We start from the raw sequence: 19,734 nt of genomic DNA, 5'->3' as shown, positions 1-19,734 counted from the left end.
TTGGAGCAGCACTCTGTACAAACACATTGATATTTCTGTAGTAAAACATATACATGTTCATGCTAAGTGGGAAAAAGAAAGACTATAAATGGGTTCATATTAGTTCAGGCCAGGTTTGGGCCACCAAATGAGCTTGAGCCTCCCTTTGATGAAGGGATATCAGTTTTCAGAGCATTTGGGATATTAGAATTTCAGATAAATTCTTTACATGTGTTATTTTATTCTTCTATTTACAGTTTATATTTGTTGTTGGGAATTTAAATGTAACTAAATTTTAATGTTATTGAAGAGACAAGACACTCCTGAGTAAATAGGTAAAGGGCAAAGAGAAAGCTTCTGTTTTGAGGGAAATGATTTGTACAGTTGTATTACTTTTAGAGTGTTTTATAGACTGAATTGTGTCCCCCCAAATTCATATGCTGATGTCCTAACCCCCAATACCTCAGAATGCGATGGTATTTGGAGATAGGGCCTTTAAAGAGAAATTAAGGTAAAATGAGGCCACTAGGGTGGGCCCCAACCACACTGACTCGTGTCCTTATAAGAGGAAATCTGGGCACACAAAGACACACTGGGAATATGAACACCCAAAGGATAGACCATGTGAGGACACAACGAGAAGGCAGCTATTTGAAAGCCAGCCAAAGAGAAAAACTTCAGAAGAAACCAGACCTATGGACACATTGATCTTGGCTTCTAGACCCAGAACTGTGAGAAAATAAATTTCCATTGTTAAAGCTACCCAGTCTATGGTACTTTGTAATGACAGCCTTAGCAAACTAATATAGTATGCAATAGCAATTTTACTTATAGCTATTATTTTGAACATAACTGTTATTTGTGTGAGTCTGAAATTCTCTAATCCTAACATTTTTAATATAATTAAAACAATTGTTTATATAATAATTCAACAGTATAATATTTATAATAATAAATACACTATTTTTCCGCTTACTGGTAACCTTATTTAGAAGTTTTAGATTACATATTAGGTAACAGTGTGGTGATCACCGACAAGGGACTGCGGGGTCCTGTGATATAACTGGAGGACAGCAATGGAACTAGTCGGGAGTGTTCCTATTCCACTGGGCTGACTGAGCATCGATGTCCCCAAAACTGTCTCAAAGTGGGTGTGAGGACAGGAAGTAAACAGAAAATAGACATATGTCAAAAAATTGTCCTCAGCTGGACGGATGATGGAAGAATGGAAAGAGATGTGGGGATCTACTTCTAAGCAGAGAGTAGGAGGGCAGGAAAGTTCTTCAGAGAAGAGAAGTAGTTAGTTCCCATTGTAGGTTTACAGGATTTTAATACGTTTGTCAGCAAAGCCAATAATTGAATATTTACATGGGGATTTGTTCTATATGAAAACATAAATCCAAACAGAAAAGAAATTCTCTTGCTAAGTAACGGATAAGTATCAAAATAATAAAAATGTTTATCTTCTTCTGTATATTTTTGAGGTGGCTATTGGCTTTTATTTGTAATTAAGAAAGGAATCATAAGAGATCTTCTCATTTATGTATGAATAAATACTTCTCTGATGAAAACGGGCTGAGTCAATTCAACCATACGGAGTAGTATTTTCCTTTTATATTAATTGACATAGGTAAAGGGCAAAAAATAACTGCATCATAGGTTGTATACACAAATAAAAACAACAATGCCAAAAGATCCCTATGAGTTTAACACTATGCTCTCAAATAAAAATATAAGGCAGTGAAATAAAAATCATAATTTGTTTTTGCCTTTTCAGGTGAAAACATCTCCAGGGTTTAACTGATTCTAAAAATAATATGTGTGCCTTATAAGAATGGATATCTAAATTTTTATTGATTAGAAAGTCCAAATCTTTCTACAGTAACTCTTCTTAGTCCTCATCTCTTTGTCAAATCCACTTTAAAATTACAAATCCTTAATTATATACAAATATTTTTGAAAAAAGACTCATAAATGAGGAAAACATATTGCGTTTCAGAACTCTAAGGTCAGAATCTCCATTCATTTCACTTGTTGTGCACATCAATACAAAGCTAGAGTGTCATAAACTCTGCCTAACCTGCCTAATCTCTACCTATTACCTACATTACAAGACTTGCCTTTAAATCATCCTGCCTGTAACTTAACACCCTCTAAATATCCTCCCCTAAACTCTCCATTTAGAGACCTACTAAAATTTTGTCAATGTAGTGTTCTTTTTTTACTGCAGTAGTTCTAACAAACTCAGTTTTGCTTGATGAAAAGTTTTGTTCCTTGTGATCATTTGTCAGACCAAGAGTCAAAAATTGTGGAGATACAAGGGAGGTCCCAGTGAAACCCCTGTGCAATCTGACTTAAGCTCCTCTACTTGAAATATGTTCCTCTGAGGCCGCTGAAGTCTCCATTCAGGAGTCTCTCGGAGAGCAACAGTGAGATACACCCTGCACTGGGTCTAAACTTTAAGTTCTTTTTGTCAACCTCCCAAATGCAGAGTTTCTGCCTCCTAGGAATGAGAATGATTTTAGTAATCCTTTGATAACCTAATCAACTTGGAAAATTCTTATTCTAGATGAAAATACCTGATCTGTAACTTACAACATGACTGTCTGTTTTCATGACTTTCCATTGTGAGTCAGTAAGAAGAGGTCTAACTCCAGGTACTCGTGAGGTTGGACTGCTTGGAGTTAGGTTTTGTTAGACTGATTTCCTTTAGACAAACTTTACCTGAGTATTCTTTCAAAACCTTGTGAGGATTTTCCTCAGTCTTATCTTTGTTGACTCCAATTAGTTTCATTCTGCTCAGAGTTAGAGAGTTTAATTCCCTCATCAGGTCTTAGGCCAGGTTCTTAAGATAGGAGGTTGCCCAAGCAAAATTTTCATGTGGTCTTTTCAAGTTATTTGGCCCTCTAGGTCAAATTCCTGATTGCTTTATATTTTAACTCATGTGCCTATATCTCTAACTGATATAATTCCATCGAGTACAATCTGAAGTTGCAGAGTCCATTTTGGGGAACATGATTGCTAGACTGATGCTTGATGGAATTCACTAAGGTTCAAATTATTGTTTAAACCTGTTGTAAATACTCTTTTGTGCGGCTCTGTGTGTGTGTGTGTGTGTGTGTGTGTGTGTGTGTAATAGGTTTCCTATATCTAAGGCTTCTTTTGTCCTTCCACAGTGATGGTTTCATGTCTGTCCAATGCTGGCTCCTTCTCACTTCTCTCCTTTCCTCACTCTTTTTTTCCCTGCTTCTCTTAGGAAAAACTGTTCTGTCACTATGTACATACTCTAAGAATTTGTAATCTAGATAATCAGTCAAACATTTCCAAAAGAAAGATTTAAAAAATTGAATAGTGTGCACTTCTCACGGATTTTGATATTCTTATTTGAAATACTACTAAGAATGTGTTCTTTCTTACTGATGTAGAGCTGATAAGCTTAGTTCTGCTTAACCAACAGGTTTCTTTTGGATAGTTCCTTGGAATTTCAATGGTATACAAGCATAGAAGAGATCTTCAAAATCCAATTTGAAGATCACCCAGAAAATACAGGATGTGAAAAATAGCTTATAAAACCTGCAGCGCTTAGACACTGCTCTCTGTAAACAATGCTGTAAGTGAAAGGTAAATACAATTTTCTCTCATCTGTAATATGAACTATGGAATTAAGAATTTTTGAGATTCAATGACAGATTCCAAGTATATTGTTTGCTGTCCTATCAGGAACTTGTCATCTGAGAACCAATTTAGAATGTAAAATCTAAGACGAGGCTTTAGATATCACTGATTATAGGATAGTCCATGTAAACAGTAAAATCTCCCAACAACATGACACTCAAATTGTCTCTGACAGAAGGAAAGATGAAAGGAAGAGCAAATGGTATGGAAAATAATAATAGTAATAAAAATTGTTGTCATTTATTGCGTGCTTCCTATGTGTCAGGCACTGCTCAAAGAGTTTTACACATATTAACTCATTTTATCCTTTAAGAACATTTTTGAAACAGGAATAATTATTATGGGCTTGTAAATTGTAATTCTTTCAATTAATATTGGCTCATAAGCACAAAGATTTTTTCAGTTCCTTTACTGCCTGTCAATTCCGAGAAGGAAAAAAAATAGGGATATTTTATTTTTTACTGAGTCCTTAAAGGTCTCTTGATCTCAGAATCCAACTGTAAATAAGATACATCTTAGTGGCAAATTAGAGCCACTGAACCACTGAATAATTCTAGTTATAAAGGAAGAGTTATTTCTGCCTCAGCTTTTATATCTCAAAGAAGAATATAATATTAGCCAATATATATTTCTCCCCCAAATTGTGTCATCACTGAGGTTATAAAAGAATCTCTTATTCTACAAAACTCTACATCAACCAAGAATGGGATAGCTAAATTTGAACAAAAGTGGAAACAGTCAGTCTATTCTGAATGCTAAACAATAAAGGCTTCATGCAAATGGAAGTAAGTTTTGCAGAAAAATTACTAAAGATAACTGGTAATCATGATTTGTTTCTTGGTGAAGATTTTCACCAAGCTATAAAGGAAATAGTTATCTTCTATAATTTCAAATTATGTAAAACATTAGATTTTAAGAGAACAATGGCACTTCAACACTTTTTGCTAACTCATTTTCCAGAACAACACACTTTCTTCAATTTTAGTTCTATTCTTAAAACTCACATATTTTTCTTCTTTTCTCTCTTTAGAAAACAATTCTCTCCAGTGGTCTGTTGGATGTGGGAGAAATAGTAGCAAGTTTTCTTAACTTAAACAATAACTTAGATCCAAAATAATCTGCATAATAATTCTAATTAATTTAAAAATGGAAAGAGAAAACAATGGTGATTTTTAATTTTGTTCCACTTGTAATAACGCCTGTGCTACTATTACAGGTAGAGACAAATTATTTTGAAATACAGAATATCATTGATCACATTCTTTGAGTTTTCTCCCTTTTGGGGCTCAAATTTTAAAATGACTTTCAACTTCAAGTAGGAACATGTAATCTGTCAAGGCATAAACAATGCAAAGTCTATCCAACTGTACTAGCAAAGGCATAAAATCCACTATTTATCTGAATAAAATAATCACTTTCTTTAGGAATATTATATGCTTAAGTGATACTTTACATAAATAGCAAATCACGAATTATTATTTTAAATGATTCATACATTTAAATATAAAGTCAGCTTGGGGAAATAGCATTGAGCTAAACATTTTATTTTCAATCTACCTTTTTCAAATATCTCTGATGAATTATGTTTCTTTAAGTATCAGAAATTCATATCATCTATAATTTCCCATTTATGGTTTTTGGCAAAGTGAGGATACTGTAGTCCAACAGAGAAAGTTAGTGAAGCATTCTGCTGACTACAAAGCAGGCAGATTGTAAGGCATGTCCATGATTTTCTTGAGAATTACACATTCAAAAATCAGTTATTTTAATGATCTGAAATGTCCACGTCTTCCTATGTGTCTATCAGAATCTATTTATTTGTACTTGCAATCCCGCAGGTAAAATTAGAATTTTTAAAAATATCATTGGCACAGTCAAACATAATTAACTAAAAAATTTCCACACTAAAACAGGGGATTTTTCTCGTAAAGGGATGAATACATCTCTAATGTTTTGGGGGCATATTTCTAAAGAATGCTTCTAGAAATGATCAGAAATGTTCATTTTCTCTCAGATGTTTAAGGAGCATTTTCAATATCTGTCTTACAAGAATACAAAACTATTTATTTAAAATGTTCAAGTGTACCGATATTAATCTTTCTTCAGAATTCCAGCTGAAGAATGGTAACATAATCTCTACTTACTTTGCTCATCACTTTGAGGAGATCTGAGCTCTGCCAATTATGTAGAAGTGATTCCTGATCATTACACGCTTGCACTTTATTTCCATTGCATCAATGGTTCTGGAATCTCTGTTAACTTCCAACAACACCCATAGTCCAAAAGCTCCAATAACCACTGTCTCTCAGCTTAGCTTGCCACATTAAGTGTAATTTCTGAAATTAAATGCTTGATCCTGATTTAGATATCTAACCACAATAGTTTTCTTTATCCATGATATAAAGTCCCACATCATGTGTACTTAGACTTGTGATATAAAATATCCAGAATATGGATGGTCAAGTATTTTTGAGCTCAGGTGAAAATAAAGACAACTTGCCATTCAAAATTAGTGTGTACAAACACATGCATACATACATACACAGGTACACATGCACACACAGATGAATCTTTAATAAGTTAACAAAAACCGTACTTTGGAAAATATAATACTATTTAAAATAACAAAGTTATACAATCTTTTAAGAAAACTGATAGTAACCTGATTTTATCCACACTTAACAGTAAAAGCACTGTATTTAGGAGAACAGAAATTCCTTAAAAGAAATATGATTTATCTATGTGTCATATCCAGTGAAATTTCATTGAGGTTTTTCTATGAGTTATATAAGATCCCACTACAGGCAGGAAGTTCACTTACAATCAGAAAGGAATATCAGTTATATAATCACATTTCACACAGCATTCCACTAATCTCCCTTCTTAAACAACCTTGCTATTATCTATTATGATCAGCACCCTCAATTTACATGCATGGTATGCATGTATAAACATACCAAAAAATTAATGTAATTGAGGTTTTTTATACAATTAATACCTATTTTCAAATATTTCACAACAATACAAGCAATTTAGGTGCTGCTCATCTCTATTTCCTTCAGGAAGGTAATTTATATCTTAATCACTTCTTCTTAATTTATATTTTATATGGCATGTAGTGTTCAAATCTGGCCTTCCTGTCTAGCAATGAGCCTTTTAATAATATTTACCACTTAGCTAAATAGCATATTACTGCCTGCTTCAATTTTCCATGCATATTCTAACTGTTGTCATTATCTCAAATGGTAAATAGAACATTTTAATTGACGCTTCTTAAACCTTCTTGTAAATATTTGGTAAGAGGCCCTAGTGTCACATACGTCAACACCTACTGGGAACATCTGTCATTTGAACTAAGACAAATTAATTCATTTTAAGAGTAATCATTGTCATTCAGTCTTCATCAATCACAATAGCATTAGGATGAAAAATTCTAAGAGGATGTTCTGAGTAAGAGTTTTCCAAATCCACACATTTCAATTTAACATAATCAGAAGTATATTATACATCTTTGTAATACATGCATGTAACAGAACACAGCAAGTAGGAATCAGAAAGATACCTGTCACAATTCATAAGCAAGAGAGATCAGGGAGCTCTTAAGAAGGAATTACACTCTCGTTTACAGATCACTTACCACTGAGACTTGACAGAAGTGTCCACAACATAGTTCACCTAATTGTCTGATACTTCCCTGAAGTTTCTTACCACAGAATGTATTACACTTTACAATCATGGGGAAAACTAAAGTGAGTGTTAGGCTGGATAGAAATATGCCCAAGTAACCCAGTGTTGCCCAGACAGGAAGTGAAGCGGTTGTTTTGAATTTTAATAGTTGACTTTTACTTTCTATGCCTGGATTGGGGGTCTCAAGTGAAGACACTACCGGGCTATCATTAACTGGATGATCTTACCTCCTTCTCAGTTATTCCACTAACCTCAGGGAGGAGGCCCAAATCAAGGTTGTCCCCTCTATGTAGATGTATATGTTAAATTGTAGGGCATTAAAAATTTGACCTTCACACAAACCATAAAATACTTTCAAGAAAAAAAAATTTTAATTTAATGTACATTATTGACATGTTCCTTACCCATAAGTGCATTTGTAATAAAAATAAAATGAGAGGAAATGAAAAACTAAGCAATAAAATTTAACAGCAACTCTTTTCAATAAAAGCCAGTCATTAGGCTTTTAAAAATAACATGAAAATCTACAAAATCTTCATCTAAAAAGATGACTTTTGCTACCATTTAGCAACGTCATTACATGGGTACATGGACTTAAGTTTCACCTCTTTAGACACACAGTTGCTCTTGGACTAGGATACAGCAGTGAGAAGCTGAGTAATACAACCCAAATTGAATGTCCTCAAAGGCACTGAATCAGCAGAAATACATTGTGGCAGTCCTGCTTGGGTGTGAACTTTCACTTAGAAGGTGATGAGTTAAGTCTCTAAGTAGATCCATTTTAGTCCCATCTGAGAGAAAGTATTTACCCTCACAAAACCTGTAAATGGCTCTGAGGTCTTCCTTACACAGTACTTAATTTTTCCCACTCTGCCTTTACTGATGACCACGTGCTTTTTACCTTGCTCTCCTACAACGTGAAAAATCTCAGAAGATTTATCTATACTTCACGTTCTCCAGCACTTTTGCCGGTGTGAGCCTGTTATGCGTTCCTCAAAAAGAATAGATTCTTCTGGATGGAAAACAGCAAATAAGTGGAAAGAGACCCTAAATGACAGGTTTACAAGGAACTAAAATGCCACATACTACAAACACACAACTGAAAATTAAAAGAGCAAGGAAAGAAGGGGCAAACACCATGTATTAAATACAGAAGAAAAAAGATTTTACAGAAAGAGAAGCCACAGATAGGGAGGAGGGTTACATTTATGTTCTCATTTTATAAGACAAAGTATCTTCACTTTTGCCCCCAAATTATTATATAAATCTCAGCAAAAATAAAATTACCTTTTGGGCAACAAGAAAATATTGATTTACTGAATTAAATATCCCACCATCCCCCTACACCCAACAACCTGAGTCACAAAGTAAAACAGAGCATTTACACATTTAGCCTGGAAAGAATTTTAATCAAGGTGAGGTTAAGCCTGTACATTAGAATTAGAAAATAATATACACCACATAAACGATATGGTATTATGTTTGGTACTATTAAAAGTTTCCCTTCCTTATAAAGCATCTGAGATAATAATTAAAGGAAGTTTTAGAATCAGTAGTCTTACCAGGGCAACTTCATACCATCTAATATTGCACGCACGCCTAGTAGCATATGCCAATTGTCTTGGATAGGAGAGTGAAGAATCCCAGATGACGTAAAATGTTTCTGTTGTTAGAATTATGCTAATTTCTCAATCAATCATTTTAAATATTGCATGTAATGTTTGCTTAAAAAGGTTTTTCTGCCCTGTCTAGAGGGCCCTACCGCTATAAAAATCTATTTTAACAGAAACAACACTTGCCTAACCAGAGACCTGGTACTTTCTTCAGTTTCAGAGGAGCAGCACAAATAATACATTTACATAAATATGTATAAAATGTGGTTTGGCCAGAGTAAATGAGACGTAAAGTTATCATAAATCCTCTCAACACATCCCCATTGTCATTAACATCATCAGCATCAGTCAACATCACCAACAAAATCACCGCAACCTAACAATTTTCTCTTCTTCCCCCTCCCTCTCCCTTAGACTTTCTTACCTCTCTCCCTCCTTGTACTGACTCCGGTCTTTTCAGGTTCAAACCCTGAAAGAAAAAAAAAAATATATATATATATATATATATCAATCAAAATAGATTATTGATGGCAAAGAAGAACTAACTAATAATTAGTACTAGTGCAAAGATTTTGAAGTGAAAAAGAATTCATTTAACAAAGAAGATCTGAATGTACATGAATATCTCACACATATGACAATATCTATATCTGAGTAAGTCTTCAAAGGTGGTACCAATGCACTTCTTGCTAAATCCCAGGACCATAAGTAAAAATAATTGCAGCACTGGTGATTACATAGACAATATTCAGTATTTTTTCTCGTGAAAAGGACTTTCTTCATCTTCTATTATCATAACTGCTTTCTACACTAAAAGGAGAGTGATTCACCTTAAGTCCCCAGTAAACACTATGCATAATTAAATGGTAGAAGAGTTCATCTTTTTCTTAGCAGGCCTATTGCAAAATATGCTTGTGGCACAGGAGCCTGTCTGTTCATCTATCTATCTTCCCTGGAAATACTGCTATTTAGAAAGCAAAATAATGGAAAAAAAAATTTGCCCCCCTCTAAACATGATAAAAGCTTCAATTCCTGTTATTTTCCCTACTGTAGTAGTTTTATATGTGGAAGGAACTGTATGAAAATTGCAATAAAATGTGATCTCAGAGTACCTAATTCTTCCTTTTTACCTTCCTTCATTTTTGTTACCTTTTATTCTCTTTCCCTCTGTCTCTTATCATGTCCTTTAATTACTTTACAATACATATTTATTGTATATGTACTGTGGGCCAGACACCATGCTAGATATTGGGGATATAAGTAATAAGTAGTCCTCAAAGTTTAGGAGATCATTGACTAGACACACAAAAGTGAAGGTAAAACTTCAGGAGAATGATGTCAGGTATACAAAACTTTCTCTGAGCCTAAGATGAAAGAGGCTCATTCAGCCTGTGAATGGGCAAACACACAAAGGACCACAGAGGAGGATCACATCTAAACAGTGTGAAAGGTTGAAAAGGAAATGCAGAAGATGAACAACATGCAGCAGTCTAAACACCTGACTACTCAATGTATGGTGACTGGATTTGTAGCGTACCATCACCTGGGAGCTCATTTCTAATGCTGACTCCGCCCAGGACCAGCTGAGCAAGAATATGTATTTTAACAAAATTTCCAGGTGACTGACACGCACGTTAGAGTTTGAGAAGCACTGCACTAAGAGGTCTAGGAAAGGCAAGTGGTTTAGTTGGCATATACTGTGAGTTGTGCAAAAGGGAGCAGTGGGGAAATAAGGCCCAAAAGTTGACCAAATTGTGAAGTCTTTCAAGAGTAGGAGTTTCGACTGTTCTTTAAGCAAATGCTTACTTCAACAGCAGTCTTGAAAACAGGGGGGTATAACATATCAAGGACAGACATATATGAGAACTTACACATTCTCATAATTTAGTCTAAACCTACATCTTATTTTCTATTTTTCCTAGAAACACTATCAGAAGAAAAATGGAAAGAATACAAATAAATATTGGGATTTGTCTTTACCATAATTTTTTCATCTGCCTCTAAATTATGTGACAGAGCTTTAGAAACCTTAACTATTTTTCACATTATTATGAATAATTTTGACTTAAAGTATTTTTCTATTTCTGATGAAAATCTGAATAGCACATAACCTTAAGTATATATTCTACATTATCACAATACATCTGGTAAGAAATTGACCTGTAAGAAATATATACTAGACTTTATTGTATTTCTAGCTTTATATTTTGGAAATTAAGAAAAGATTGTAACTGCTTTTTGTTGTCACATTAAGCTGCAGATTTAGAGTGTAATATAAGGAAAATATTCATAAGATAAAGTTTTTTTTCATTTGGTCACAGCATTTATGCTTAAAAAGGCAAAAGATTATTAAGATCTGAAGAGAAACCAGAGTGTTAATGCTTAAAAGGTTTTCAAGTGGTTTTTAAATTTTTACCTCATATATAAAACATTTCTTGAATTGTTTAGATAAAAACAGATGAACAAAAATATTAACTAAGTCCACTTTGTCTTTTTTTTTAATTTTTATTTCATATTGGAGTGTAGTTGATTAACAATGTTGCGTTAGTTTTGGGTGTACAGCAAAGTGATTCAGTTACCCATATACACATATCCATTCTTTTTAAAATTCTTTTCCCATTTAGGTTATTACAGAATATTGAGCAGAGTTCCCTGGGCTATACAGTAGGTCCCTGTTGGTTGTCTATTTTAAATATAGCAGGGTGTACATGTCGATCCCAAACTCCCAGTCTATCCCTCCCCGCCACCGTCTCCCCCTGGTGACCATACGTTCAGTCCACTTTGTTTTAAAAAATAGACTATTACTCTACTGACTCTAGAAAAGTCTCTAGAATCAACCTGGCAAACAGTTATTCTTGTAAGTAAATGGCAGCCTGATTTCTGAGTTTAGAAAATTATCTACATTTACAGGATACATCTTGAAGAGCCTAAATTTCATATGAAATAAGATATAAAACAAAATTTTAGAACATTTCTTAAACCTGGCAGTGTAGGCTAAAAAAATTCTAAAGTGGCATTCATGCTCATAACTATTAGGATTTGGGAAACTCTAATGATGTGCTTTCGAATTAGACAGATGTGGGCTTAAATCTTCAGTTTGTAACCTTCTTTGTGTTCTAACAAATTACATAATATTTCTCAACCTCATCATTTTTTTAGTTGAAAAAATAATAATAAATATAGTAACTATATCATGTGGTTGCTATGAAGATTAAATTAGATAATATGTGTATAGCACTTAGCAAAGGGTCGGACACAGCATATCCCAAAACAGTAATTGTTATCTCCTCTTCGTATTCTAATTTTTATTATCATTATTATACTTATATAACACATCTAAATATAAGATAAATTTGAGCAAATATCCTGATATTGTGCCTTTCATTTGAAGAATGCAAATTATCATGCTTTGCTTTAACTCCTTGACATATTTATATTTGTAATGGTGTTTTGAACTTCTTGTCTGTTAATTCTATCATCTGTCATTTCCAGGTCTGTTTTTATTGACTGAATTATTTCCTGGTTATGAGTCACATTTTCCTATGTTTTCTTATGTCCAGTAATGTTTTCATTCATTGCCAGATATTGTGATTTTTATTCTGTTTAGTGCTAGATTTGTTTATTCCCTTAGAAGGGGTTAGGATTGTTTCTGGCAGATGGTTAAGTTACTTGTGGGTCAGACTAACCCCTCTGAGGCTTGCTTTAAAAACATTTTTAGGATGAGTCTGAAGTAGTCTTTAGAGTTATTTATCTCTATTACTAAAGCTTGACCCTTTTGTGCTCTCTACTGAATATTCCATGTATTCAATGAGGGTTCACTACTCTGGCTGATGGGAATTCAAAAGACTCCCAGACCTGTGAAAGCTCTGGGAATTCTACTTAAAGTTCTCTTGTAATTATTCTTTTCCAGCAGTTATTCTTTGCCTAGCCTTATCAAATTTCACTCTACATATGTGAAGACTGTTATTCAAATAAAATTCTCAGAGTAACACCTATGCAGATTTCTAGAGTTCTTCTCTGTATGTTTCCCTCCTATCTGGTAATCAATCTTACAAATCGAAGCTGCCTTGTTCTTTCCAAACTCAGATCTTTGTCTCCTCAACTACAAAATTTAAAGACCCTGTAGTTCTAACTGGCCTGTCCCTCCATGCACCATGGTCCAAAAACTGCCTCCAGGCAGAAATCCGGGTATTGCAAGACTCTCTCTGTTTTCCTTTTCACAGGTATTATAGCGCTTCCCTGTCTGTTTTTTAATGTGTGAGAGTTGTTTTATATGTTTTGCCTAGTCTTCTAACTATTGAATATTACAGTAGGAGGGTAAGTCTTATAACTAGTATTCCTTCATGAATAGAAGCAGAACTCAAGGTAAATATTTTAAGCTTATTTTTTCAAAGGAGGAAGTTGAAGCTTGCAAAATTTAAATTATGTGGTCTGAGTACCAGAGCTAGTGAGTACAAAAGCAAAATTTAAACCAATATATTAAGAGCCTAGATACCAAGTTCATTTATTCATTCCTTGGTCAAGTTTCTTTAAATTCACACCAGTCAAAATCTTTAATGTCTTACATACTTATGAACACAAATTTATCATAACATGCAACTCATGCCTGAGCCATGATGATTCCTCAAGGCAACACAGTGATTAAGAGGAGCTGGGTGTCAGAATTTTAAGAAGAAACATACCTGTTTGGATGGAATAGGAGCTGGACAGTCAGCATGCAAGCATAGATATGATATATTTTATAAACTTAGTCATAATTAGGAACTGAATTATTGAAACACAAATCTTGAGGTTGAAGAACTGAGTCAGAGAATTTGATGGCAAGAATTTGGGACCCATATGGGCAGAGGATAATGAACTAAGGATTTCCATATGCTAACAGGGCTTCAGGCAAGAAGGTGTTTCAATGGAGAAGTCAAATGGTCTACTGCATAATAAGATTCAGTAAGAATTCTTGAGGTGTAAAGCCCTAACCAATGGCAGGAATTAGTACGAATCCTAGAGTAACACTAAACCTTCAAGTTGGAAGTTCAGGTGGCTTGAGTGGGGAAAGTTGTTAAGGGTGAAATATTAACTTAACTTCCAGCTTTTGCTAGGAAAACTACAGCAATCTTGAGTTTTGCTGGCTCTTATTGATAGTAAATTGGTCAATTTACTTGGAAAGATCAAATCATATTACCATCCTAATTAAACAAGCAATAACATTTAAGACAGAAATTTTTCAAAAGAAATATTAATCTCAAGGAAACAAAGCCCCTTTTTAGCCCCTTACATATATACTACACAATTTTCTCATTTTAAAATTAAAAAGTACTTGGAATTTTCCAATTCTGTGTAACCTCCACTAAATCATATATTGAAATAATTCAGAAAGAAATGAATGTTTTAATTCTATTCACTAAGACAATCTGACTCTTAGAAAGACTTGAAGTAGACAAGGAACAGTAAAATTACTTACGTCCATATAAATACATCTGTACACTAGTTGACTCTTAAGATTAATACAAGATATATAAAATTTAATTGGTATAAAAAACCCACTTCATTACTCTTAAATACAAATACAATATTTATTCATCATATCTTCCAAAAATCATATTTGAAAGTACCCCAGGAATACAGTTGAGGAAAATGTATTTCCCTTATTACACATATATTGTCACTAGAGAGTATAAACTCTTGTGTTGATCAAAATTAAGCCCATGAAACCTAACCAAAATGTTATAAATCGTAGGAAGAAAAAAATTACCCCAAAGCAAATATTCTGCAATGTGCTAAATTAAGATAATTTAGTAAGCCTAAAGGGAAAAATCTGTTAACTGAATAAAATGGAATTTTCTACCAAAATCTCTCTTGCAGAACAGGATTCAGACATCTGTGTGAACACCCCCAGTAAACTATGCTAGGGTACGAGGTCATCTCTGTCTAAAGTATACATAGGGGGAGATCTCCTTTGTAATGATTACAAATTCTTCTCAAATTGCTATCATGTCATAAAGATTTTCCCCGCTTCCCTATAAACAAAAGTGAGAAATATAGTATCCAGTACCCCTAGATTTGGTTGCTTTATTTTCCCAATATGGACAACTATAGAATGAGCAGATTGGAATAGGTATTTCATTTCTAGCACTCTGGAGATTTCATTGTGATAATTTTCTTAACTGTAGAAGGTAGTTATGATTTAACTGGAAAAAAACCAAAATAAATTTTTAAAAGACCTCAAATAACTGTATGGCTTTTACATTTAGCCTCAACTTTGGAGATACAAGAAAGAACTAGAAGGAAGTTTAAATAACATGTAGTTCAATCTCTTCATTTGACAGATGAGGGGGCTTGCAGCAGGGAACTTAACCTACAAGTGGCAGACTTGGGGCTTGAGCTCTGGTCATTGGGTCCCAAATCTAGGACTAATTATTACCACAGTTATAAAAATAACTAGTATTTCAGGGGTGATCTCTGTGTGTCAAGCACTGCTCCAAGTGTCTTCCCTGCATTAATTCAATTCTTATGATAATTTATGTTATTGCAGCTATGGTATATGGCCCCAAAGAATGGCAAGAATGTTGGTAAACCCTTCTGGCCTTCCTGCTTCTTACCACTACATTTCTTCTTCAACAGTGGTATCATTTTGGGAAGAAAAGCACAGTCTTGGAAGATGAGGGCAATGTTCAACTCTGGGTTTGGTCCACCTACCAAGAAAATGATGTGGGAGTGGAAGGATATAGAGGGCTATACTGGATGATTCCTGTAGAGCTTTAAAATCTAATGTCTGTGCTATGTTTTAATTTTTAAGACAGGCAGTCTGGTTCTCTTACAGGTTCTTGCTATGCATTTTTCTATCTTGTACGGCTTCTTGGTGAGACTGATGAAAACTATTCAAGAAGTTAAGAAATCCCAGTGAGTTTGAACACCAGCTTGATAAACCTATTGTCAACCTTGTTCGGTTCCTAAATCCTGGTTTTCTTAATTTGGGTATCTACTTTTTCATCTATCAGCTTGCTGCACAGACTTTAAATTCAGCGTCAAGTTTCAGTTATATTGCTGATGAAAAATCTTTAGTTGTATATATGGATTTCTAACCTTAGCCGTATCTAGGATTGATTTTGTAAGTGATAGTATTGAGATGTGTGACTAGTTATAGGTTTACAGAATAGACTCATATACTCAGAAACTTTCCCAAGGCTTGCTGAACCTACTTAAAAACTCCAAGAATTCACTCTTATGTATAATTTCCAGTCTTCCTTTAAAGTTAATGAACATAGCTTAAATATTCATTGTGAGTCTCATCTCTTTTTAGCCATTACATTGGAAAAACTTTTTTTCTTATACTGAAATTATGTCACAGAGAGATTTGTATTCGCCTGTTTGAAAATTCTACAGTTCATCAGGATTTGAGCTAAAATCCATCCAAAGACAAAAACAAGAGCCAAATGTAAACACTTATCAAACTCTGTTTTTCTTTTTGAAGTTAGTCATTCTAGTCATCTTTGAAACTCTATACCATAATATCTGCAATCCATTCACTGGAAACTTTGAATTGCTCTTCATTTCCCTTTTCAAAAACCAAGATAATGTCATTGTTTCAGGGACTCCACCATTCTTCTGACGTTTTAAAAATGGAAAAATCATCCATATTTGTAAAATAATGTTGTAACTACATCACAGGATACTTTTAATATACACATATACATATTACAAAAATAGTATACATTTGTTGAATTTTTACTAGATGACAGACATTATGCTGAGTACTTTACATGACTTATTTTTTTTTATTCCTCACAATTATGTTGCAGGTATCACTATTAATTCCTATTTTGGGCATCGGGTGATTGAGGCAGAGAGGATAATTAACTTGCCCAAAGAGACACAGCTAGAAGGAGGTGGAGTTAATTATTGAACCCAGAGTATCTGATTACAGAGCTCCTTTTGCAACCACTACACATAATACCTTCAAAAGTAATTATTCCTTTATGTCTTGTGTGTATGAGATGAATATCTAATATCAATTAGATCAATATGTGTTTAATAAATGAATGAGTAACCCATTAGTTGAGTAAACCTAATCCCAGAATTATATTAAAGTTTTTACATACTGAAGAAGTAAATGCAAGATAAATTCTTGGTTTTGAATTCATTTAGCATTTGGAAATAACTGTGAGAAAAAAGTTAAAGTAAATGAGATTGGATTCCAGAGTTCCTAATTCTTGGAAATAAATGTAAAATTCAACTGAATATTTCCTGGGGCAGACAAAGATTAAAAAGAAAATTATGTAACTATGTGGGCACAAATAACATTTCATAGAGTTTGTCTGTGATTATCATTGCTCTAGGCTATCTTAAATATTAACAAGTATAGTACATCTACACCTCCAGTGTTTCTAGTTCTCATCTTGGTATATTGCATAAGTTAAATTTCTTCTGCTCCAGGGACTTGGGTTCTCATTTTTTATGAGCTTATATACAATGAAATTTGCCCTGAAACTAGAATATTTCCAGTATTTCTGATGTTCATAGCTGAGTGGTCATTTGTGATGAAGGTGTCTTTTCATTTCCGATATGAGACTAATCAACAACATAGAATTTCTACTATGCTTTTAGGTAATATTATTTCTGACAACCTCCATCTTTTATTCTAATTCCAAAATAGAAAGTGAAAGACATAGTTTCAGAAAATAAGTAATCCCAAATATTGCCAATGAAAGGTGTATTGCTTTAGAATCCCCTAGTGGTGGTAAACATCAGTCCAACTGTGAATTTAAACAGATATGGACAGGATTAGCACCTAATGTGTGGGATGCGGCATCATGAAATATTTGAAAATTTATCCCTTGATTAGGCTAAGCTAATTGAATCATTAATCTGTCCAGTAAGCTGTCTTTTATATTCTTACTACGGAACATAGAAAGAGAGAATGTACTAAAGTAGTTCAAGAGAGAGAACTAAAGACATAATATGTTTATCTATCAATCTATCTGCCTATAACTTCTGACTCCATCTCTTTCTAAATCCACCCCCGTCACTCTTACAATCTTTTAATATACTGTATACATTTATTATTATAGTATATTACCTATCTTTCCACATTAGTATTTAAGGACTACAAAGACAAGGTTCAGATCTTTGCTGCTATGTTTTCTAAATTATCCCAATTGTTCAAACAGTGCCTGGAGCATGGTAAGTGCTAAATAAGTATTTAAATGTTTGTTGAATAAGTGCAAATAGTGCATTAGGTTCCTGTTTCCATTTACATGGCAAGAATATATTTAAATAATTTTTTCCTCCACTATCAGATTTTGGGTGCAGAGAGTAATAACAGAGTTCAACTTATTTGTACCAGAATAAGATCTGAATGGAGATATTTTTAACTACTTCCTTTGATCCTTGTGTTATCAAATTTTTACCCGGGCATATTTTGAGGCATTTTTTTAAAAAGTCGAGCAACAAGGGAATAGATAAAGAAGATGAAGTACATATATACAATGGAATATTATTCAGCCATACAAGAGAACGAAATAATGCCATTTGCAGCAACATGGATGGACCTAGAGATTATTACACTAAGTGAAGTAAGTCAAACAGGGAAAGACAAATATTATATAATATCACTCATATGTGGAGTCTAATTTTAAAAAATGACACAAATGAACTTATTTACAAAAAAAGAAACAGACTCACAGATTTCGAAAACAAACCTATAGTTCCCAAAGGGGAAATGTGGGGAGGAGGGATAAATTAGGAGCTTGGATAACTACACATACTACTATACATAAATAGATAAACCAACAAGGACCTACTGTATAGCACAAGGAACTATACTCAATATTCTATAATAACCTATGTGGGTAAAGTATCTGAAAGAATCTAAAAAGAATGAATATATGTATTTGTATAACTGAATCACTTTGCTGTATACCTGAAACTAACACAAAATTGTAAATCAACTATACTCCAATGAAATAAAAAAGTCAAGTGAGCAATTAGGAGTTAATTAGTAATAGGATATCCACGTGCATTTTTTGTCTTTCAAAAGCAACAAAATGAGTTAAGTGTTTCTCTTATTAATTACTTGCCTTTTAAATATGTCTATTAATTTGAGTACTGTGGCTTGCATACATTTTAAGAGGAATAGTTGTACCTTTTATTATTCGTTTGTTTTAGCTAAGCAAAGAAATGTTCTAGAACACCTTAAGACTCCTAATTCCCAAGGTTTCTAGGTACAGGAACATTTGTGTGCATGTTTTGATCATATAGGGAAAATAATTATTTTAGCTATTAAAATAATTTGAAACCAAATCATCCATCATCCTTTATTCTCTAGTAGTCATACAAAGGCTATTTCTTTACCACTGATGCAAGTCATAAAAAGCTTTCTTAAACTCAGTCTTTCAGAAGAGTTTGAGATTTCAGGTACAATTATGTTTAAATGCTATATATTCTAAACTTGCCATCTTATTAATGACTAGTTTTTCTTATTCTTCTTCCCTTTCACTCTCTTTAGCTATGCCATTTCTTACAAGGAACCTTCTAAAAGAACTAGTCCATCTCCCCTCCCCCCAAATCTGGTGCTAACACATTTGTTCACCCACACTCACACACAAAGAGATCTGGGTAATGTCAGGCATTTTAGCAAGAGAAGTTTAAAGGACTCTTGAATACATTGGATTTGAGGGGTTGAAAGGACCATCATCCTTATAATGAATACCATTAATCCATATAGTTAAAAGAATCTGCCCAAAGATACCTAATTAAATACTATGGGTACAGGTTTTCCACTTTA

At 33.7% G+C, this 19,734-nt stretch overlaps 1 protein-coding gene across 1 annotated transcript in view; it reads right to left on the bottom strand.

Moving 5' to 3' along the window:
- The window catches only part of CCSER1 (coiled-coil serine rich protein 1), a 1,333,501-nt gene that overhangs the window by 435,804 nt on the left and 877,963 nt on the right, over positions 1–19,734 (bottom strand). Inside the window, exon 11 of the mRNA XM_036852947.1 lies at positions 9,379–9,423. Within this exon, the coding sequence (XP_036708842.1) occupies positions 9,379–9,423 (45 nt within the window). The remainder of the gene's footprint in view (positions 1–9,378; positions 9,424–19,734) is intronic.

This window comes from Balaenoptera musculus, chromosome 5 (genome assembly GCF_009873245.2).
Source record: "Balaenoptera musculus isolate JJ_BM4_2016_0621 chromosome 5, mBalMus1.pri.v3, whole genome shotgun sequence".
NCBI lineage: Eukaryota > Metazoa > Chordata > Mammalia > Artiodactyla > Balaenopteridae > Balaenoptera > Balaenoptera musculus.
The sequence above is the reverse complement of the archived record's forward strand: the minus strand, read 5'-3'. Positions and strand labels throughout refer to the sequence as shown.